Here is a 23,683-nt window from a genome sequence, read left to right as displayed (position 1 = left end):
TAGAGAAGCAAAACCAGTAAAGTATATAAATATATATAGAGAGAGAGATTCTATCAAGCTATGTGATTGTAGAGGCTAGAACGTCCCAAGTCCGTGGATCAGGGTAGAGGCCTCTCCCAAGTCACACAGCTGCAAAAGCTGGCAAGCCCAAGATTGGCAGGTCGGGGAGCAGGGCTCCCCATCACAGGCTGTGCAGATCAACGAATCCCAGGTTCGGCAGATGAGCTGACAGCTCATGTACCAAGAATGGGAGATGAGACGACAGAAAGCAGCCACAGAATCCAGAGAGAGCAAAAAGCCAGAACATCTGCTTATATACAGATGCGGACCACACCCCCAAGGATACTCCCTTTCATCTGATTGGCTACTCACAGTATATTCAATCATGGGAGTGATTACATTAAAACACTGAGAATCACGGCCCAGTCAAGTTGACACACAATCTTAACCATCACAGTGGCCATCTAATATACTCCACTGGTCTCACCCCTTCAGGAGCAAGAGAGAATGAAGAAAACCAAAGACACAAGGGAAAGATTAATCCAAAGGACTAATGGACCACAACTGCCAGAGCCTCCACCAGACTGAGTTCAGCACAACTAGATGGTGCCTGTCTGCCACCAGTGACTGCTCTGACAGGGATCACAACAGAGTGTCCCAGACAGAGCTGGAGAAAAACGCAGAACAAAATTTTAACTCACAAAAAAAGACCAGACTTACTGGCCTGACATAGACTGGAGAAACCCCGAGAGTATGGCCCCGGGCACCCTTTTAGCTCAGTAATGAAGTCACTCCTGAGATTCAGCCAAAGACTAGACAGGCCCATAAAACAAAATGAAAATAAAGGGGCACACCAGCCCAGGGGTAAGGACTAGAAGGCAGGAGGGGACAGGAAAGCTGGTAATAGGGAACCCAAGGTCAAGAAGAGAGAGTTGTGGGGTGGTAACCAATGTCACAAAACAATATATGTACTAATTCTTTAATGAGAAGCTAGTTTGTTCTGGAAACCTTCATCTAAAGTACAATAATAAAAAGAAAAAAAAAAAGAAGGTTGTTTATAAAAGAAAAAGAAACAGGGGTGGTCCAAATAAGCTAAATTTAACAGCAGATTACACAAAGCAAAAAAGAGTGATTAATGAAAGGAAGCTAAATCATTTTTTTTAATCCAGATCAAAACACAAACAACAGAGGAAAAAGGAAAGAAATATATAGAAGAGTATATGAAATATACGGAACACTGCAAAAAGGTATAACATACTGTATTTGGACCTCAAAAGGAGAGAAGAAAGAGAATGGGATAGAAGGAATATTTGAAGAGATGTTGGCTGATAAACTCCTAAAACTGAAAAAGACATCAAATCACAGATACAGGAAGGTGAGCAAACTCTAAACAGGATAAATACTAAGGAAACCATGCCAAGGCTCATTACTTAAGAACATTGAAAACAAAAGATAAGGAGAGAAAAAAAAAAGAAACCTTAGACAAAGGAAAAAGGACACAACAAAGAAGCAGTAATTATATCTGACAGTGATTTTTCAACAGAAATGATAGAAACCAGAAGACAATGGGATGACATCTTTAAGCAGGCTGAACACCAATTAAAGAAAACATTGTCATAATGGATTTTAAAAAAAAGCCAATTTTATGCTGCTTTCAAAAGACACACCTAAATATAAGAGCACAAAAATGTTCAAAGAAAAAAGATGGGAAAAGATGGGCAATGCACACAAAGATGGGCTATACACACAAAGTAGATCTGCAGGCCAAAAAAATGATAGCGATAAATAGGAAAATTTTATAATGATAAAAAGCAACAAAAAGCTATAGCAATCCTACATTTTATGCACGGAACCCTGGTAGCACAGTAGTTAAGCACTCGGCCGCTAAACTCAAGATTGGAGGTTCAAACCCACCAGCTTCTCCGTGGGAGAAAGATGTGTCAGTCTGCTTCTGTAAAGATTTACATCGTTGGAAACTTGATGGGGCAGTTCTACTCTGTCCTATAGGGTCGCTATGAGTCAGAATCGACTGGACAGCAATGGGTACATTTTATGCATCCTCACTGTAATCCATTCTTGTTGTCTATTGCAGTTCTTACACCCTGCCTCAGAGAGCCCAAACACAGAGAAAGAAGTAGGCTTCCCAGTTTCAGAGTTGAGAATGCAGTAGAGTGTGAGAAGAAGCTGGGATTTGCAGTACAGGGGCACCCTGACACCTGACCAGCCCATGGCAAAACTGTCACACAAACCAACTTGGTGCAGAGAGACCAGGATTCACTTCTGAGCCTTCCCTCATCTCCCTGCAAGTCTACTTCATGTGCTTCATGCCAGGATGCCTCATCCCATGCCCTCCCATTACAATCACTGATGGGACAGAGCCTGCTACTGCTCATGAGATGGAGTCAAGATACCCCTGCCATGTGGAAAATTACTGTTAAATGGAGTCAAAATACACCTGCCATGTGCAGTGGTAGCCTCCTAGTGCACTACCTCCCTATCCTAGAAATCTTGAAACAGAAATACTCATGGACCACATTAAAATGTTCAAATCACGTGGTTTATGAAGCCAATAAAAAAAATAAGGGAAGAATCAAGAGGAAAGAGACAAATCTAGGAAAAACTGCAAGCAAGGTGAAGTACAGCACTATTTTAATACTGTTGTCTTCAGGTTCTCTAGAAAAACAGAACTAGTGAGATATATATATATATATATACACACACAGAGAATGAGAGAGAGCAATTTACTTCAAAGATTTGGCTCAGTTGTAGAGGCAGGCAAGTCCAAAACCCAAAGTTCAGGCAGTAGGCTGAAGGCTTATGTCTCAATATCCCTAGGTCAGGTGACAGAAAGTGCAGAGAGGAGAAGAGTTCTGCCAAAATAGCTATTTATATCCTGGAGGCAGAACACACCCTAAGGAAACTCTCTTTTCAACTGATTGATTGATTGTATCACATTAGATTGCATTGTGGAAAGTAATTACATTACATTGCATTACATTACGGAACAGCAACTAGACTAGCGTTTGGCCAAACTGTGGGAACTATAGCCTAACCAAGTTGACATATAAAATTAACCATCACATCTATGTTACACAATGTTCATATGTATGTGCGTATCTTGCTTACTCTCTCTCTGCCTCATAGAGAGCCAGAGTGGAGGACAAACAAAGGGGTTCAGTGGACAGAAGGTGCCTGGAACCAACATGTGTTCTAGCAAAGAGATGCAAAAAACAACCGAGACTACGAATGGGCATCACTCAAGGGTGCCAATTTGAGAACTCATGAATAGTGAGTGCTTCATGAATATTTGGTGCCTCGTGTGCCTCATGAATATGTGATGCTCTTTGGTCATTTCATACTTTCCTATAAATGTTCATCACAAGTATTTTCTCCTTCCTTTCTCACAAACTCCTTACTCTATACCTAGTTTTTCTTATTTTCTATAGTAGAATTCTTCTTAAATGATACAGCAAACACACATTGCAGATCCTCTGTCAGAAGGGTTTTCAACCTGATCCTCATGATAAAGAGCTGTCACATCTCTACACCACCCAGGCATGATGCAGATACCTGGGAGATGCATGGAGAAGGAGGTGAGACATCTCAGGGGTCAGGAGACAGATTCAGGAGCAGCAGCTGAGAGCAAAAAGGCTGGCCACACAGAAAAGCATCCAAAGCCTGTGATAGCGCCAGGTCTAAGTTGACACCAGCAGTCAGCATCAGTGGGTGCTCCAGGAGGTGACTTTCACAAAGAATGCAGTGTGAATGGGTCCCCCTGGGCTTGTGAAATGTGGTACTGGGCCAGCGGTGGATGGAAAAAATGCAGAGAGATCCAGGCAGAGAGCACAGGGACAAAAGTCACATTTGGGAGCCAGGTCACAGCCACACATTTAAGACTCAGCTGCTGGCTCCAGGTCCTATGACTAACAAAGACTCCAGTCCTACAGAACCAGTTGCTGTCAAGTCGATTCCGACTCATAGCGACCCTATAGGACAGAGTAGAACAGCCCCATAGGGTTTCCAAGGAGCGGTCAATGGATTCAAACGGCCAACCTTTTGGTTAGTAGCCAAGCTCTTAACCACTGGGCCACCAGGGCTCCCCAGTTCTGCAAGCAACCCACCAAAAAAGGACAAAAGCCTAGCAGGAAACAGATAGGACTCCTGTTACCAGAATCTGCTGCTAAAGGGCAGGGCAGGAATATTATCAATATGGTGATGAATCTACTTATGCCAATCCTGAAAAGGAGCCGATGGCACAATGGTTAAGCGCTAACCTAAAGGCCAGCAGTTCAAACCCACCAGCAGCTCCATGGGAGAAAAGACCTGGTGATCTCCTCCTATAAAGACTGTTGTCGTCAGGTGCCATCGGGTTGATTCTGATTCGTAGTGACCTATGTACTACAAAAATAAACACTGCTCGGTCCTGTGTCATCCTCACAATCGTTGCTATGTTTGAGCCCATTGTTGCAGCCACTGTGTCAATCCATCACATCAATGGTTTTCCTCTTTTTTGCTGACCCTCTACCTTATCAAGCATGATGTCCTTCTCCAGGGACTGGTCCCTCCAGATACCACATCCAGAGTATATGAGACAAGGTCTTGCCATCTTCGCTTCCAAGGACTATTCTGGCTGTATTTCTTCTAAGACAGACTTGTTCGTTTTTCTGGCAGTCTATGGTATGTATCTTCAATATTCTTTGCCAACACTGTAATTCAAAAGCATCAGCTCTTCTTTGGTCTTCCTTACTCATTGTTTAGCTTTCGCATGCATATGAGGTAGTTGAAAATACCATGGCTTGGGTCAGGCACACCTTAGTCCTCAAAGTGACATCTGTGATTTTACACACTTTAGAGAGGTCTTTTGCAGCAGATTTACCCAATGCAATATGTCATTTGATTCTCATAAAGATTACAGCATAGGAAACCCTACGCGGCAGTTATACTCTGTCATATAGGGTCTCTATGAATCAGAATTGACTCAACGGCACACAACAACAACACCAGAAAACTTTTGGATTTGTCCTCGAGACTAGGCCAGTTACATCAAGTGACTCCAAGATGACTGAGCCCCCAGAGGCAAAGATTAACGGCCGGAAGAACCTTGCTTTGGCCCTGACTGTGCCACTTGCTGAAGTCCCTGGGTGGTGCAAACCGTTAATATGCTCGGCTGATAACCAAAAGATTGGAGGTTTGAGTACCCCCAGAGAAGCCTCTGGAAAAAGGTCTGGTGATCTACTTTCAAAAACTCAGCCACTGAAAACCTACAGAGCACAGTTCTACTCTGACCCACACAGGGTCACCATGAGTTGGAGCCAACACGAAGGCAACCAGTGGTGGTGGTAGTGGTGGTGGTGGTGGGGCCACTTACCAGATATGACCTTGGACTAATCTCATCACTTTCCTGGGACTTGGTTTCCCTCTTCATAACACAGAGACAATATGTTTGCTTAGCTGACCTCAAAGTGTTTGTATAAAGATAAAATGAGTAATACATTGAGTCCAGTACAACTAGATGGTGCCCGGCTACCACCACTGACTGCTCTAACCAAGATCAAAACAGAGGGTTCTGGACAGAGCTGGAGAAGGTTGTAGAACAAAATTCTAACACATAAAAAAAGACCAGATTTACTGGCCTGACAGACTGGAGAAACCCCGAGAGTATGGTCCCCAGACACCCTTTTAGCTCAGTGGTGAAGTCACTTCTGAGGTTCACTGTTCAGCCGGGGATTGGACAGCCCCATAAAACAAAACAGGACTAATGAGGCATAGCAGTCCAGGCACAAGGACTAGAAGGCAAGAGGGGTCAAGAAAGTTGGTGATAGGGAACCCAAGGTTGAGTAAGGACAACGTTGACATGTTGTGGGGTTGTTAACCATTGTCATAGGGCAATATGTGTACTAACTGTTTAATGAGAAACTATTTTTTTCTGTAAACTTTCATCCAAAGTACAAAAAAAAAAAAAAATTATCTATGTGAGATCAAATTAAAACCAGGGACTCAAAAGGTTTGATGGGAAGCCTAGGGGACAGTGAATTGAAGACAATGTCAATGGAATAATTTGGAAAAGGTAGTGAGAATAGCAGCACAACTGGAAGAATGTAATCGATGTCACTGAACTGTACATGTAGAAATTTTTGAAATGATGTATCTTTGGCTATGTATATTTTCACCAAAAAAAAAAAAAATGTCCTCCAAGGTCAAGAAGAGAGCGTGTTGACATGTCATGGAGTTGTTAACCTGTGTCATAAAACAATATGTGTACTGAATGTTTAATGAGAAACTATTTGTTCTGTAAACCTTCACCTGAAGTACAATAAAAAATCTTTTTTTTAAAAAAATGAGTAATGCATGTAAGCTACTGCTAAACTGCACAACTGCTAGTTGCATGCTGTTATTACCAGTGATTTCCTGTGTGACCAGAAGAAATGACTGAGCCTTACTGGGCCTTGAGTTTCTCCTAAGAGTAAAAAAAAAAAAAAAAAAAAAAACACTAACAACCACTCCACAGTTAAGGAGAAAAAAAATTAATTGCCTGAAGCTGAGATTGATGACACTGTATGAACACCCTGTGATGGGTTTCTCTCTCTCTCTCTGGAGTCTCACACTCATTAGATTAAGTTAGAGGCCTCAGGGGAGGGATTCGGTAAATGAAGGGGGTCAGCCCTGTGCCAGGAGCCCCAGAGGCTCCCGGAACACATGCACCCAACAGGACTCCAATCTCCAGGCGTCGCTCCCTGTGTATCCTGGACCACCAATCATTGGCTTCCTGCTCTGCCCCTGGGACAATCCAAAAGGAGCCAATTGTCACAGGCCTACACTGAAAAGCCATATTAGAGCTCAGACAGAAGTCTTCCCAGGGAGGAGTGGTCCAAAGGTCGGCCAGCACTGACTGAGGGTGCCCGCCCCAGAACAGGTCCAAGGCAGCTGACACCACAGGGAAGGACCATCACCCCCAGGAGTCTCCAGGAGTTGGAATCAGAGGGATATGGTCCCTGTTTCTCCACAGGTCAGTAAGCTCACAGAAGATCCCCATCTCCACGTGGTCTCTTCCTTTAGCTTCACTTCCTTTCCCATACCCTCAAGCCCTCATTTAAAAATAATAAGAATTAAAAAGTACTGGATTCTGTGTATCTTCTCAACAATAAGATAAATTATTTTTTTAAAAAAAAAGGATTGAGGACTTGTGTTTCAGATGCTGGCGACTCCGACTCATGACAACCCCATGCATGTCAGATAGAACTGTGCTCCATAGGGTTTTCAGTGGCTGACTCTTAGAAAGTAAGTCACCAGGTCTTTCTTCAGAGGCATCTCTGAATCAACTCAAACCTCCAACCTTTCAGTTAGCAGCCTAGAGTGCATTAACAATTTGCACCACTCAGGGACGCCTCTGTGCCAAACGTGCTGGCAAGTGCTTTAAATGAACTGCCTCATTCAACTCTCACAGAAACCCTAAGTGTAGGTGCTATTCCCACTTTGCAGGAGAGAAACCTGTATGAGGTTAGATAACTTGTCCAGGGTCACAATACCAGTAAGGGGGGAAGCTGGAATTCGAAACCAGACCTGGCCCATACTCTCAACTGCTAGGCAACAAAATGCTTCTCAGAAACTAGCCAACAGTCCAGGTTGCAGCAGTGGATGAAAGCAACTCTTCTGAAAAGGCAATTAAAGGTTCACCTATTTGGTGATACGTTTGCAATGATTGCAGGGGTGCAGGAAGAAAGGTGTAGAGCCCTCTGTTCCCCCAGCTGTCTAAGGCCATCAGATGTTCACCATTAGTCCTTGGAGCTGGGTCCTCAGGACCAGCCATGCAGGGTCTGCCCGTCCTCCTAGATGCTGGACCTCTGGGCCAATAAGCTGCCACCCGAGCTCCCATCAGCTAGACTTCCCCTTGTTCTTATTGTTGTTGGTTGCTCTCCAGTTGGTTTTGACTCATGGAGACCCCGTATGTGTAGAATAGAACTGCACTCCATAGAGTTTTCAAGGTGGCAAGCTTCTGGAAGCAGATCACCAGGCCTTTCTTCTGAGGCGCCTGTGGGTGGGTTTGAACCACCAACCTTTTGGTTAGTAGTTGAGCACTTAACCATTTGCCCCACCCAGGGACTCCCTGACTGGCCCTAGGCGCGGTTATTAAGTTCAGTAGTTAAATCAACTGCTAATTACTGTTCTTTGGTTACAAATATAAGCTAGAAAATCCAGTAAGGAAGACAGTGAGTTTCCTCTCATGCAAGGGAGGCCCAGAGCAGTCTGAAGAGAAGAGGAGGAGACCCTCCCAGGGCCATGGTTCTTTCTGATATCATTGTGGCCAGACTGGAAGAACTTTCCCCTAAGGCAGCTCCACAACATTCTGACTCCCCTCCCCAATCTTCCTAAGTCACATTCAGATATTCAGACCTAATGAGCTGTTACTTTCAGGGTCGGCCCCTAACAGAGTCCCCAGCTGTGGGGCTCCAGCATGTCCTTTAATTATTAGGCAGTTTTATACCTACGGACCAGGGGCTTCCTACACTTTGTCCCTCTCCACAGACTTCCAAAAGGCACAGGAGCTGAACCCACTCAAGGTGCTAATCAGCATGTCTCAGATTCTAACTTAAATAGGAGTTAGCTGCGGATCCGGTTAAAATGCAAGGCTCACGCAGTAGATTCAGCATCTCTAACCAGCACACAGCGATCCTGGTGTTGCTGGTGCACAGGTTACACTTTGATCAGTAACGACAACTTGTGAGCATCTGTAACACCTGGCTGGAAGGGAAAAGGAAAAGAAGCGAGAAAGCCAGGGAGGGTCCTCAGCCCCCTCTTTTTCTTCTCCCAACAGTGAAAACACTGAGAAGTGCAGTGAGCCTGGGAAGTTCTTTACATTGCAAGAAAGACAAGGCAGAGGGCGCATGCTGATATTTTTCTTGAGGATCTCTGCGGCTCTAAAGAAGGAGCCCTGGTGGCACAATGGTTAAGCACTGGGCTGCTAACCTAAAGGTCGGCTGTTTGAAACCACCAGGGGAAACCCCAAAGGGGTGTGTGTTTGTGTTTAGAGTCTGGAGGCTCTGGGGATCCTGAATTCCCTTGAGGAATTCAAGACACCCGCCACTGAGGGGGTGGGGGAAGTTATTGGTGATGCAGTGGTGGAATTCTTGCTTGTGTTGTTTATTTTCTTTCCTGAGGCTGTTATCCCTACCCAGTGAAGAGGAGATTATGCCAATAACTCTTCGCATGGTTATCCAGATTCAAATCTCTATTCATCTATTTGTGACTATTAGCAGGTTACCCAGGCATCGTGGATTCGATTCCAGCCCCTGGTGACCCCATGTGTGTCAGAGTAGAACTGTGCTCCGTAGGGTATTGAGAAGAAAGCAAGGGGGCAGGGAAACTAGATTAATGGAAATGAAACAACCAGAACAGAGATGATGAGAAAGTTGACACACTATGAAAAATGTAACCAATGTCACTGAACAAATTGTCTAGAACTTGTTAAATGGGAACCTAATTTGTGTGTAAATTTTCATGGAAAATGCAATAAAATATTTTAACAAAAAAAAATCATCATTGAAAATCCTATGGAGTACAGTTCTGCTCTGACACACATGGGGTCGCCATGAATCAGAGTCGGTACATTGGTAACTGGTGGTTTCTATGTGCCAGTTGCTGGAGATAGAGCAATGAACACAATAAACAAAAATGCCTGCCTTCATTGTCCTTGCATTCTAATGTCAGGACAGAGATCATAAACAAAAGTAATAAGTCATGTGTATATAGCGTGTTAGAAGGTAATAAGTGCTGTGAGAAAAAAATTAAGCGGAGAAGGGGAATAAGGCATGCTGGGGTGGGAGGTGAAGTGTTTAGGTTTAAATAGGATGGTTAGACATTTGCGCCAAAACTTGAAAGAGATGAAGGAACGAGCCATGTGGCTAACTGGAGTAAGAGTGTTCCAAAGAAAGGAGACAGGTGGTGCAACAGTGCTGAGTCATGCCTGGCATGTCCTAAGAAGAACAAGGAGGTAAGTGTAGCTAGAACACAGTAAGCAAGGGTAAGAAGACTAGGAAAAGAAGACCAAAATAAAAGAAAGTAACAGGATAGTGACTAACTGAGTAGAGGCTCTTGGAGAACCATTGTGAGGATTTAGACTTTTTCCTGTGTGTTACCAGAATAACTCCAGCTGCTCTGCTGATAAGAGGGAAGCAGGACACCAGCTAACATCAATGGTAATCGTCCAAGCAAGATATGATGATGTCTTGGATCGGGTGGAAGTCAGTATATGTTTTAAAGGCAGAGGCAATATGATTTGCTGATAGAGTGGATGAGGAGTGAGAGGCAAAAAAGGGTCAAAATTGACTAGGAAGTTTTTAGTGGAAACAACCAAAAGATCGAGTTGCCATTACCTGAGTTGAGGAAGACTTTCTTATCTAATTGATAATTAATTGATATTAAGTGATTGACACCAGGCACTGCGATAGATAACAGGGCACAAATTAGTGACATGTTAAGTAACTCTCCTCCTATTAGGGGTAAGAAAATCCAATAAAAAAGGTGGATGGGAATTTTTTAAATATTAAAATGTAGTGTCATTCATTCAACTAAAGGATTATCTTTGAAATTCAAGGTGGCCCAAAGAAAGGGACAGAGGAAGATAGCAGAGCTCTGAGCTGGGCTCCATGAAACCAAAGGCCATTGTAAGAAAATATAGAATACAGAAAGGCATAGACATTTGCAATAACATAGTACATTTGTAAAATAGCTAGAGGGTAAACAGAGAGCAGGAAGGCATAAAAGTGTGTCATAGAAGACGTGGTAGAATAAAGAATTTAGACATTATTCTAAGAGGGATAGTTAACCTTTAAAGTGTTTTAAGCATGAAATTGATATGATGGGATTGATGTGAGATTTGGGGCAGTCTGCCACTTGAAGAAAGATGTGGCTCATCAGTTGCTGAATATGTTAAAGGCTACCTCTTTGACTTGAATGTTAACAATCTTGTTTCTCCTCCTCTTGTTCATTGTCATACAGAAAACACACCAGTGGAATGGCATTGCGACAGAATCACACTACAGTAATGAGATTCATCCTGTTGGGCCTCACAGACCAGGAGGACCAAAAACAACTCCTCTTTGCTATCTTCCTGCTGATCTACTCTGTGACTCTGGTGGGCAACCTGGGCATGATAGACCTGATCCGCACCAGCTCTCCCCTCCACACTCCCATGTACTTCCTCCTGAGTGTGCTCTCCTTTCTTGACATCTGCAACTCCTCTGTGTTCACCCCTATGCTGCTGACCAGCTTCCTTACCACTGACCAGTCCATCTCTTTTGCAGGCTGTGTGGTCCAGATGGCCCTAATGAGCGTCCATGGAACAGGGGAGTGTCTGCTCCTGGCCATCATGGCCTATGACAGATTTGTGGCCATCTGCCACCCCCTTCTCTACCACACTATCATGTCCAAGTGCTTCTGTATCCAGCTGGTTGTGGTCACCTATGCTGTGGGCATGTTCATTTCAGCTGTACAGACAGGGAATGCCTTCAGCCTGCCTTTCTGTGGCCCCAACATCATCGATCATTACTTCTGTGACATTCCCCCAGTGCTCCAACTGGCCTGCTCTGATACCACCAAAGCCAATATCATCCTTCTCTTCTTCTCCACCTTGGTCACTGTCCCCACAGTGTCAGTCATCTTGGTCTCTTATGCCTACATCCTGGTCACAATCTGTAGGATGAGGTCCCTGGAGGCCCAACGCAAGGCCTTCTCCACCTGTGCCTCACACCTCACCGCCCTCTCCCTCTTCTATGGATCTGTGTTCCTTGTATATGTCCAACCCGATCCTGAGAGTGCTTCAGCCTATAACAAGATCCTCTCTGTGTTCTACACGATTGTGATTCCCATGCTGAACCCTCTGGTCTACACCCTACGGAATAAAGATGTCAAGGCTGCTGTACAAGTTAGGGTTCTTAACCTAAGCAGAAAAAGTAGCTTATAAAATAGAAGAGAAGCCTAGACGACCCAGATGTGATAGGAACTGAAAGGCAAGGCACAGCTGAGATCCTGCCACAAGAAATATCTGTGTAGGCTGCCACCACTGGGGTCATCACTTTGGACATTCTCCATTACTACAGGTACCAACACTGCCTCTGATCACTCACTAGAGCTTTGCCGCTGGGCAAAGCCACCCCTACACTAGCCACCACACCACACTCTCTCTTCCATCCAACTACATATCATCTCTCATCATCTCCTCAAGATCAAGTCCTAAACAAAAGCATCCACCTGGTTGGTCACAGATATCCTACATACTTTGATATCCTACATCCACCATGGCTATCTTACATCTACCAATATCCAACATCCACAGTTCTTCCTTACAGAGATCTGGGAGGTAGAAATAGGCCCTCTTGTCACTTCAGAATTGAGAGCTGGATTCTATCTTCCTCCTGTCTTGAGAGTTCTCAAAAGTAGAAAGAACTGTTGAATGTCAAACAGCAAAAATGATATATTTCAATCAGAGTAGTCTTCCCTACAAGGTTCTATAGGAAATATTGCCCTTCTGAGTATGCGAAATTAGAGAAATGGCCCGTGTAGATTTTTAATAAGGGAAGGAGATAGTAAGCACTTGACTTCATGGGAGAAAATGGAGTCCCTGATACAGAAATCTCCACTATAATTAGCGAGGGACCAGAATGTGGTCTACAATGATGGTGAACTACCATTTTTCCATAAATGATCAATTTGTATAAAATAAAAAGCTAAAAGACCACATTACTTTTTTAATCAAAATCAAATTATCTTTATGGCTTTAAACAAAGGCCTTTTTTTATTGTAACATAAGGCAATCTTACTCATTTAAGGAGGGAAAAAACAGGGAAGATTTATTGTGAAACCCAGAAGTCAATGAAGGCTCTATATCATTTTGACATTCAAATAAAATTGGCTTGAACCTTGTGATGGGTAACTTTATGTGTCAGCTTGGCTAGGCTATGGTGCCCAGCTGTTTGGTCAAAAACTAGTCTAGATGTTGTTATGTACTATTTACATGTGATTAGCAAATTTAAATCAGTTGATTTTAGGTAAAGCAGATTACCCTCCTAATGTAGACTGGCCTCATCCAATCAGTTGACAGCATTAAAAGCAAAACCAGAGGTTTCCCAAGGAGAGATTCTGCTTCCAGACTATAAACAGACACTTGGCCAGAATTTCTCTCCCCTCCCACTACCTGACCTACCAATTTTAAGAAACAAGACTGCCTGAATTCCCAGCCTGTTGCCTGACCTGCAGATTTTGGACTTCCCAACCCCACAATCATTTGAACTGATTTTTATAAATGAATGAATGAATAGAAAAGGATGCATATATCTTACTGCTTCTGTTTCTCTAGAGAACCCTAAGACAAACTTCATTCCATGCATCGTAGAATATCCACATCTTTCCCAGTCTCTCTGGGGAGTTCAGTAGCAGAGCTTAGGGATGAAAATTACTTCTGTTTTATCTCACTACCTTCAGCTCTGAGCTCTTAAATCCATGGAATTACTTCAGTTTATGAATTATCCAGGGAAGGGAAAAGCATGAGAGTAATAATTTGGATGAGGTAAATGGAGAAGAGGGGGGAAAAAGCCAACAGTAGTGGGTCAGATGGGAAGAGGAAAAAGGGAGGTCTCAGCAGGTTGGGTTGAGCCAGCCCAACTGGGCTTGAGCCTCATGAAGAAGACAAGCAAGCAATTGCATCTCCGCCAGACAAAAACTCCCAGTTCATGTGCAACTTCACAGAGTCTGAGTCCTTCATTAGTCATAGATAGCAAAGTGAGACAACATTTTCTTAGAAAATTAAATCATCCTTGGGTGGACCTGTTAATCAATGCTTCAGGATGATATTGAAATTGTGCGTCATCACCTCCTGGTCTTATTTACAGGTTTAGGGTAATTTTTCTTAATATACTAAAAAAAAAAAAAGCCATCTCCATCCAGTCCCCTACCACTATTGCCACCCCAATGCTCCATCCCAGTCTCAGAAGTTTAGGGACTGAAATCATTTCATGAAAACAATCCATTTGCTTAACAGAGCCCTTTCCTTTGAATAATACTTTCCCTTAGGAAATTCCCTTAGGGCCAAGGTGACACGGAAGGCCAGGGAACAGAAAAGGAGTGCCGAACCCCTTCTTCATTGCCATAGTAAACCCAGACTCTGCTTCCTAATCTCACCACCTCCTGAGCACAAGTCTCCCATAGCCCTAGGCAACTCAGTCACAGACTAAGGAGAAGCAAACAGGCTTCCCAGGAATAGGTTAGTGAAGGACCTAAGAGGAATGGCGGAAAGATAAGACAGAGGTGTGAGAGCAGGAACTGATGGCATAGCAAAGTTTGCTCAGAGAGACAAGGCGTCCAACTCTTCTGGCCTTATAGACACTGCTCCTTTCAAATGGAGATCAGCCTTCTCCTCTTCTCTACTTTTAGCTAAAACCATTTGCCACAGAACATGATAGGAGTCATAGGCATGTTGGTTTGAAATTAAGTCACGATGTTACTTCTCTCAAGAGCATTTGAATTAAATTTTTATTTACACTATGTCTTAAGACCACCAAGAGCCCACCCAGTACCTGCAAATCTGGAACTTTCTGTTGGGGAGAAATGGAAATAAAGGGAAGAAGGAAGGACAGATACAGCTGCAGGTGCTGAAAGGAAAATCAATTGGGGATCAGGTTGGGAAGCCAGAGGAGTGAGCTACAACAGACCATGATCCAGGCAAACAGTGGATGTTGAATGAATGATTACTGTTGCTGACCTCATGCTCTGTCACCTAAGGAAAATGAGTTACACCATTGGACCTTAAGTCTTCCCTATGTAAAATAAAGATTCCTAAAAACTCATATTTATAAGTTGAAAGGGAAGTAAATCTCTTTGAACACCCTGAGTGTTAATCTTATTTTCAAGGGTTTCAAACTCATTTAAAATAATCCTAGAAGCCCTTGGGAAAGGGGACATTGTAACAAAGCAGACAGTAATCCCTTGGTTTGGGTTCTTATGAAAAACTCAGTCTCCAGCAGCTGACAGCTATCACTCATCAAGTGCTAGGAACAACTTGGGGCCACCATTTATTAACTCCCAGCTCTATCCTTGGAGTAACCAGGCATCTGCCAATTCCCACTGACTCATGTGTGAACTAAGGAGTACAGGATGAAAGGAATCAAATGTACGTTAGACAGGGGCCTTTTCTCAGAGAAAGAATTCCAACACAGTCGGAAAACATTGTCATCTGAAGCTGGTCAGAGGCAGCTAGCATCACAGGGAGGGGCAGACATCCCCCAGAAGATTCTTGGACCCTACCAGGGAGTAGTTGTCCCTCCTCCTCCACAGGTCAGGGTATGCACACTGATCCTCCCCTCCACAGTGTCACAGATCCTATTATGATCCTTGTCCTCTCTAGGACCTCAGAGAAACTAGCCACCAGCGCCAAGAAGCTGAGCTAGATGGGAAGCAAGCTTGGCTCACAGACAATATGTGCAGTTGTTGTTTTGAGCCATTGAGTCGATTCCAACGACTCACAGCAACCTCATGTGACAGAGTAGAACTGCCCCATAGGGTTTTCTTGGCTGTAATCTTTATGGAAGCAGATCACCCGATCTCTCTCCCATGGGGCCACTGCGTGGGATCAAATCGCCAACCTTTTGATTAGCAGCCAACTACTTAACCATTGCATCACCGGGGCTCCTTATGCTCTGTAAAGAAGGACTTGCTCAGTAGAAGGGGCACTAGTCAATCTCAGGGCTCCATTCTTTTACTCTATGTTGCTCATAAAGTATAATGTTTCTCATCATTCTGAGAGGTTGTGGAGCCAGCAGAGATTGGCACGTTAGTTTCAAGGCCAGCCCTCCAGAGTCGTTATTACTCAGAAAGTTCTGTGCCCACAAATCTGTGAAGCGTTACTAGAAGAACTATTTGCCTGAAGTACAAACTTGGGGTCTCAATAGTGTGGCTTCTCTCAGGTGTTATTATGGCAACCAACAGCAGAGTTTGCTGTTCTACCCACTTTGCTTTTAAGCTCAAAAGTATAAGTCTTTATAAAAGCGACTGCAATAACTTTACCTACAAAATACCAGCAAACAAATGCTATAAGCAAGGCTAGAGGGCTCTTGAATCCTGCCCTAGGAAGACCACACCAGGAAGGGAGACCAAAGAAGGACTCTGAAATCTTTGGGCGGGCTGGGCTCCTTTGAAATTTCTTAAGGGGCTTCCATTCTGATGTCTCTGCCTTCATGACTCTCCCTCTTCTGACTTCCCAAGTCATGTCCAGACATTCAACCCAAATGTGCATCCCTGTCCTTGAAGCCCTGGTATTAAAGTCTACATGGTGGAGCTCCTTGAAGAAGTTATCTTCTTAGTCATCTAATGCTACTGGAACAGAAATACTACAAGTGAATGGCTTTAAACCAGAAATTTATTTTCTCTCAGTTCAGGAGGTTAAAAGTCCAAATTCAGAGCAGGGACATAAAGAGGGTAACAAGCACCCAGAGGCAATCTAGAAGTTGCGTCCCACACCCCAATTTCATGGTGAATAGACATTGATAGTGGTGATGTCTCTGCAGAAACGTCTTGACCTCTCTTGTTTGGCTGCCTCAGTCAGGCACCTTTCATATATGTGGCACCTCAGAATGTCATTCCACACCTTGTCTGGCACCCGCTTAGGTTTGCGCCTGGGCAAGTGCCCCCTCTGCCCGTGTTCACTATGCCTCTGTGTCTACCGTGCTTGAGGAAGGACATTGGCCCATACCGGGTTAACAGAAACTGCTCAGTGGCACCCCCTTTCAAGTGGCACCCAGTGCGCATGCCATATCTGCCATACCTTAAATTTGCCTCTGATTCAGAACATTAGCTCTAAGGAAAGGCTCTCCGTCTGTGGGGTCTGGGGGACGATCTTTGGCTCCTTCAGGTTCTGTAACTATGGTGATTCTCCATTACTTCTTAATCTTCACCTGGCATCTATCTTCCCTCTATATGTGCTTGCTTGTCTCTGTGTCTATGCTATTCTTTATAATTCAGAAGGGATTGGGTTTAGGACACACCCTAAACTGATATGGCCTTATTAATATAACAAAGAAAAACCTATTGCCAAACAGGACTACATCCATATGTATATCAAAAAAAAAAAAAAAAAGCCAAACCAAACCCATTGCTGTCCAGTCAATTCCAATTCATAGTGACCCTATAGGACAGAGTAGAACTGTCCTGTAGGGTTTCGAAGGAGCAGCTGGTAGATTCAAAATGCTGAACTTTTGATTAGCGACCAAGATCTTAACCACTGTGCCACCAGGACTCCTCCATAGGTACGGGGATTAGGATTCCAACACATCTTTTGGAGGGACACAGTTCAATCCATAACAATGAGGATCTAAGAAATTAATAAATTAACCTGTGTAAAGTCTATACCTGTTATTGGTAGAGTCAGGTCCATCTGATTCCGAAGCCTATGCTCTACTTTAGCCCCTAAGACCTCTTGGATCTTTGCAGGAAAATGTGCGACAAGTGTACATTTCTACTGTCTCCCAAAAATCCAAAAAACTTATCCATATTTTCCTCCAGGCCCCAGCTTTCTATTAATTCTATAAAACCTGGACTCTTCCAATTTCTCCAGAGCACATTAAGGACACCTTGGAACAGATGACCTCTTGGATCTTTGCAGGAAAATGTGCGACAAGTTTACATTTCTACTGTCTCCCAAAAATCCAAAGAACTTCTCCACATTTTCCTCCAGGCCCTAGCTTTCTATTAATCCTATAAAACCTGGACTCTTGCAATTTCTCCAGAGCACATGAAGGACAACTTGGAACAGAGAAAAAAAGAGATGGGATGAAAAGGCAGAAAGAATTAGGAAATGAAAGGACCCCTGGTATCATTGCCTTAAACTCACCCTCTTGCCACCAAAGAAAGCCTCAATTTTCTAACCCAGTTATCTCTTTCCTGGCCATTCTCTAGGCCCCCTCTCAATACTAGTGTGGAGTTTTCTTTGTGAGTCACAGCAAGTTTAAGGCCACTTTTTCTGCCAAGGTACACCCAGGCTGGTTTCAAGACTAGACAAGCAGTGATTCATTGACTGAATCAAAAATTCAAGGCTTGGAGAAGAAGCGAAGCTGCTTAAAGTAGCCAGCATTGCTCCTCCCAAACCAGAGAAGGACCTAAACTTCAAGTTTTTCTTGTGCAAAAGGAGGTAGTTGGGAAAGATGATCTGCGTAAGATGACTTTCTGTCCTGATAGTCACATGAAATTTGATACCTCTGGGCAGTACCAATGAACTTATATAATGAGGAGGCAAATTCCACTCATGGAGGCAATTTTAATTCTCCTTTTCTTCCCTATATTCATCACTGGAGAAAGATGGCCCAAATAGGAAACAAAATAAACTTTAAAAAAAGACAAGAAAAAAATGCCCTCAAGAAACCCTGGGGAAAGAATAAATTGTCAACTGATAACTCTTGAAAAGATCATTAGAAAACCTGCTGATCAAGCAAAGCTAAATTTATCAGACCTACTGTAGTAACAATGCTGGCAATTGTGAAGATGAGACCAAATAGGGCAAGTTTTCTTGTACGTAAGGTTGTCATGAGTCTGAGTCAACTCAAGAGCAGCTAACAACTGTAGTAAGAGGTGACAATGGTGGTTCAGTGGTAGAATTCTCAAATTCCAAGTGGGAGACCTGAGTCTGACTGCTGGCCAGTACAGCTTATTCACAGCCACCCATCTGTCAGTGGAGACTTGCATGTTTCTATGATGCAGAACAGGTTTCAACAGATCTTCCAGACTAAGGCAGACTAGGAAGAAAAATTTGGTGATCTAATTCCAAAAATCATCCAATGAAAACCCTGTGAATCACAACGGTTTAATCTGCAACACATCATGGGGATGGTGCAGGATCAGGCAGTGTTTCATTGTGCCTGGCTTTGCCATGAGTCAGGGACCTGCTCAAAGGAAGCTAACAACAACACTGTAGTAAAAGAGAATACCACCATGGCAGAGTCTTAGTAGTATCTCAAAAGAAGGAAGTCAGGGGAGGATATTTATAGGGCTTGAAGGTCTAGACTCAGGTGTTATAAAGTGTGTTTTTCAAGGCAGGGAAAAGATCAGGATTGGACAGTATTTATGAATTATAGTTTAGGATTGGCTGACACGGGGAGGGGAGGGCCTGGAAGAAAATGTTGATAAGTAAACTGTTGTTTGATGAGGAAATTATTTGTCCAGGTGAATAATCTATTGTCTTGATAGGAAAGCTGCTTGCCCAGAGAAGAAAATTTTTTGTTCAGATAAATTGGTTTGCAGGAATTTCATGAAGCAAATATTGAAGCTATTTATTGGTTTACAGCCATGTCTTCTAACACCTGTATTTCCTGGAACAATTAGTTAAGTCATGTTCCCACAGAAACTCTCCGTTTTCAATTCCAGCTGTTTAACTTTGTGGATATGTTGTTGCTAGTTGCCATCGAGTCAGCTCTGATTCACAGCATCCTTATGTATAACAGAACGAACTACTGCCTGGTCCTGTTCTATCTTCATGATCTTGTTATGTATGAGTCCATTCTTGCAGCTATGGTGTCAATCTATCTTATTGAGGGTATCCTTCTTTTTCGCTGACCCTCTTCTTTACCAAACATGATGTCGTTTTCTAGCGATTGGTCTTTCCTGATGATGTGTTCAAAGTAAGTAAGTCAAAGTCTCAACATTCTTGCTTCCAACAAGCATTCTGGCTGTACTTCTTCCAAGACAGATATGGGTAAAGAAGAGAACGTTAAATGAGTGTTAAAAAACACGGGTGGTACAAATAAGATAAATTTAACAGCAGATTACACAAAGCAAAAAATAAGATGAATGAAAGGAAGCTAAATCATTTTTTTAATCCATATCAGACCACAAATAGCAGAGGAAAACAGGTGAAAATATATAAAAAAGCATGTGAGATATACAGAACACTGCAAAAAGGTATAACATACTGTATTTCAAGCCTCAAAAGGAGAGAAGAGAGAGAATGGGATATATCATGGTTTGAACTATGTCCCCCCAAAAATGTGTGTATCAGTTTGGCTGGGCCATGATTCCCAGAATTGTGTGGTTGGCCTCCATTTTGTGATTGTAAGTTCATGTTAAAGGGGATTAACGTGGGATTGTAACACCACCCTTACCCAGGTCAGATCCCTGATCCAATGTAAAGGGAGTTTCCCTAGGATGTGGTCTGCACCATCTTTTTTACCTTACAAGTGATAAAAGGAAAGGGAAGCAAGCAGAGAAGGGGGACCTCATACCACCAAGAAAGCAGTGCTGGGAGCAGAGCGTGTCCTTTGGACATGGGGTCCCTGCATGAAGAAGCTCCTAGTCTGGGGGAACACTGAAGAGAAGAAGGCCAACAGAGAGAGAAAGCCTTCCCCTGGAGGTGATGCCCTGAATTTGGACTTTTAGCCTACTTTACTGTAAGGAAATAAATGTCTCTTCATTAAAACCATCCACTCGTGCTATTTCTGTTACAGCAGCACTAGATGACTAAGACAGAATTTGGTACCAGGAGTGGGGTGCTGCTCTAACAGATTCCTAAAATGTGGAAGTGGTTTTGAAACTGTGAATGGATAGAGAAGCGGCAGTGGCAGTGGCAAATGACCAGCAGCAGCAGAGAACCTGCAGTGGCAGAGAAGTGGCAGCGGCAGAGAACCAACAGCAGCAGAACCAGGAGACCAGCACGAGATGGCTCTGGAGCCAACCCATGGAGTGAGAGAGTTGAGTGCCTGTGCACAGGAGGCTTCCAGGCAGTGTGGGGTGCCTCCGGGCACTTACCGGTGGAGCTACAGAGCTTTGGAACACTTGCCCCAGCAAGGCAGAGGCGGGCATTGAGGCCCCAGGGCTAAGAGGCCACAGGAAACAGAAGCAGAAGCTGAAGAGACAAGGAACACAAGAAGCCGAGCTGCCTCAGTCTCAAAAGGTATGGCCATGACCTCAGGGGTTTCAAAGGGTGGAGCCATGGCCTCTGGTGTTTCTAAGGGTGGAGTTGCCACTCAGATGGACTGGGAGAATGGTGCGCCTAAAGCCAAGGGAGCAGAGTTGCTGTCCCTGTGGGCCTGGAAGGCGGGACTGAAGCCCCAGGACTGAGGGGCTTCCACTCAATCTGGAGACTGTGGCCAATACCTAGAGTCTGGAGGGGAGGGCCATTGTGTAAGTTGTCTCAGAGAACAGAGGTTTATTTTCAAAACCTTGAGGGCTAATGTAATGTGTTCTGCTGACTTGCTTGGTGCCTGTTATCCCTTCTTTCCCTCTAGTTTCTCCCATTTGTAATGGAAATGTCTAGCTTGTGCTTGTTCTGCCATTGTAACCTTGGAAGCAGATAACTTGTATTCTAGATTTCACAGATGAAGAGGAATTTTTGGAATTTGGACTTGGAGTTAAGACTTTTTCTGTGATATGATGAGATGAATATGTTTTGCATGTTGCAAGGACATGAATTTTTGGGGGGCAAAGGGTGGAGTGTCATGGATTGAATTGTGTCCCCCCAAAATATCTGTCAACTTGGCTGGGTTGTGATTGTCAGTATTGTATGATTGTGTAATCTGATGTGATTTCCTTATGTGTTGTAAACTCTATCACTATGATGTTATATGTGACCTCCTTATGTGTTGTAAATTCTATCACTGTGATGAGAGTATACTGACTGATGAGGTTTACAAGTTTAGATTGTGTCTTAATCCAATGTCTTCTGAGATATAAAAGAGAGAAGCAAGCACAGACACATGGGAACCTCATCAAAACACTGCCTGGTCCTGCACCATCATCACAATCCTTGCTATGTTTGAGCCCACTGTTGCAGCCACTGTGTCAATCCATCTCATCAAGGGTCTTCCTCTCTTCACTGACCCTCTACCTTACCAAGCATGATGCCCTTCTCCAGGGACTGATCTTTCCTGATAACCTGTGCAAAGTACTTGAGATGAAGTCTCGCCATCCTTGCTTCTAAGGAGCACTCTGGCTGTATTTCTTCCAAAACAGTCTTGTTCGTACTTCTGGCACTCCATGGTATATTCAACATTCTTTGCCAACACCATCATTCAAAGGCATCAATTCTTCTTCAGTCTTCCTTACTGATTTTTGCATGCATATGAGACGATTGAAAATACCAAGGCTTACATCAGGCACACCTTAGTCCTCAAAGTGATATCTTTGATTTTTAACACTTTAAAGAGGTCTTTTGCAGCAGATTTTCTCAATGCACTACACAGTTTACATAATCCCATAAAGATTACAGCCTAGGAAACCCTATGGGGTGGTCATACTCTGTCATATATGGTCTTTATGAGTCAGAATTGACTCAACAGCACACAACAGCAACACCAGAAAACTTTTTGGATTTGTCCTCTAGACTAGACTAGTTACATCAAATGACTCCAAGATGACTGAGCCCCCAGAGGCAAAGATTGAAGACCAGAAGATCCTAGCTTTGGCCCTGACTGTGCCACTTACTGGAGTCCCTGGGAACTGCAAACAGTTAATGCGCTCAGCTGATAACCAAAAGATTGGAGGTTTAAGTCCACCCAGGTGAGCCTCTGGAAAAAGGCCTGGTGATCTACTTCCAAAAACTCAGCCACTGAAATTGCTACAGAGCACCATTCTACTCTGACCCACATGGGGTTGCCATGAGTCAGAGCCAACGCGAAGGCAACCGGTGGTGGTGGTGGTGGTGGTGGTGGGGCCACTTAGCAGACATGACCTCAGACTAATCTCATCACTTTCCTGGGCCCTGGTTTCCCCCTACATAACACGGAGACAATATGTTTGCTGAGCAGACCTCAAAGAGTTTGTGTAAAGATAAAATGAGGTAATATACATGCAAGATATTGCTCAACTGTACAAATGCTAGCTGCATACTATTATTACCAGTGATTTACTATGTGACCAGAAGAAATAACTGAGCCTTATTGGGCCTCAGTTTTCTCCTAAGAGAAAAAAAAAAAAATCACTAACAACCACTCCACTGTCAAAGAGAAAAAAAATTAATTGCCTGGAGCCCAGGATAATGACATTGTATGAGCACTCTGTAATGGGTTTCTCTCTCTCTCTGGAGTCTCACACTCATTAGATTAAGTTAGAGGCCCTAGGGGAGGGATTCGGTAAATGAAGGGGGTCAGCCCTGTTCCTAGAGCCCCAGAGGCTCCCAGAACACATGCACCCAACAGGACCCCCGTCTCCAGGCGTCGCTCCCTGTGTATCCTGGACCACCAATCATTGGATTCCTGCTCTGCCCCTGGGATAATCCAAAAGGAGCCAGTTGTCACAGGCCTACACTGAAAAGCCATATTAGAGCTCAGACAGGAGCCTTCCCAGGGAGGAGTGGTCCAAAGGTCGGCCAGCACTGACTGAGGGTGCCCGCCCCAGAACAGGTCCAAGGCAGCTGACACCACAGGGAGGGACCATCACTCCCAGGAGTCTCCAGGAGCTGGAAACAGAGGGATATGGTCCCTGTTTCTCCACAGGTCAGTATGCTCACAAAAGATCCCCATCTCCACGAGGTCTCTTCTTTTAGCTTCACTTCCTTCCCCATACCCTCAAGCCCTCATTTAAAAATAATAACAATTAATTAAAAAGTATTGAGTACTGTGTATATTCTCAACAACAACAAAAATAAGATAAATTATTTTTTTTTAAAAGTGTTGAGGACTTGTGTTTCAGTTACTGTCAACTCCAACTCATGACA

General features: G+C 43.7%; 1 protein-coding gene across 1 annotated transcript; it reads left to right on the top strand.

Annotated features, from left to right (window-relative positions):
* The first annotated feature begins 10,990 nt into the window (after window positions 1–10,990).
* Window positions 10,991–11,959, top strand: LOC101342460 (olfactory receptor 1009-like). Its single transcript, XM_023743132.1, has one exon. The coding sequence runs from the start codon at window positions 11,012–11,014 to the stop codon at window positions 11,957–11,959; it is 948 nt and encodes a 315-aa protein (XP_023598900.1). The 5' UTR covers window positions 10,991–11,011.
* Window positions 11,960–23,683: the final 11,724 nt, after the last annotated feature.

The sequence above is a fragment of the Trichechus manatus genome, unplaced genomic scaffold (genome assembly GCF_000243295.1).
Source record: "Trichechus manatus latirostris isolate Lorelei unplaced genomic scaffold, TriManLat1.0 scaffold00236, whole genome shotgun sequence".
Taxonomy (NCBI): Eukaryota; Metazoa; Chordata; class Mammalia; order Sirenia; family Trichechidae; genus Trichechus; species Trichechus manatus.
This window is presented reverse-complemented; position numbering and strand designations above follow the sequence as displayed.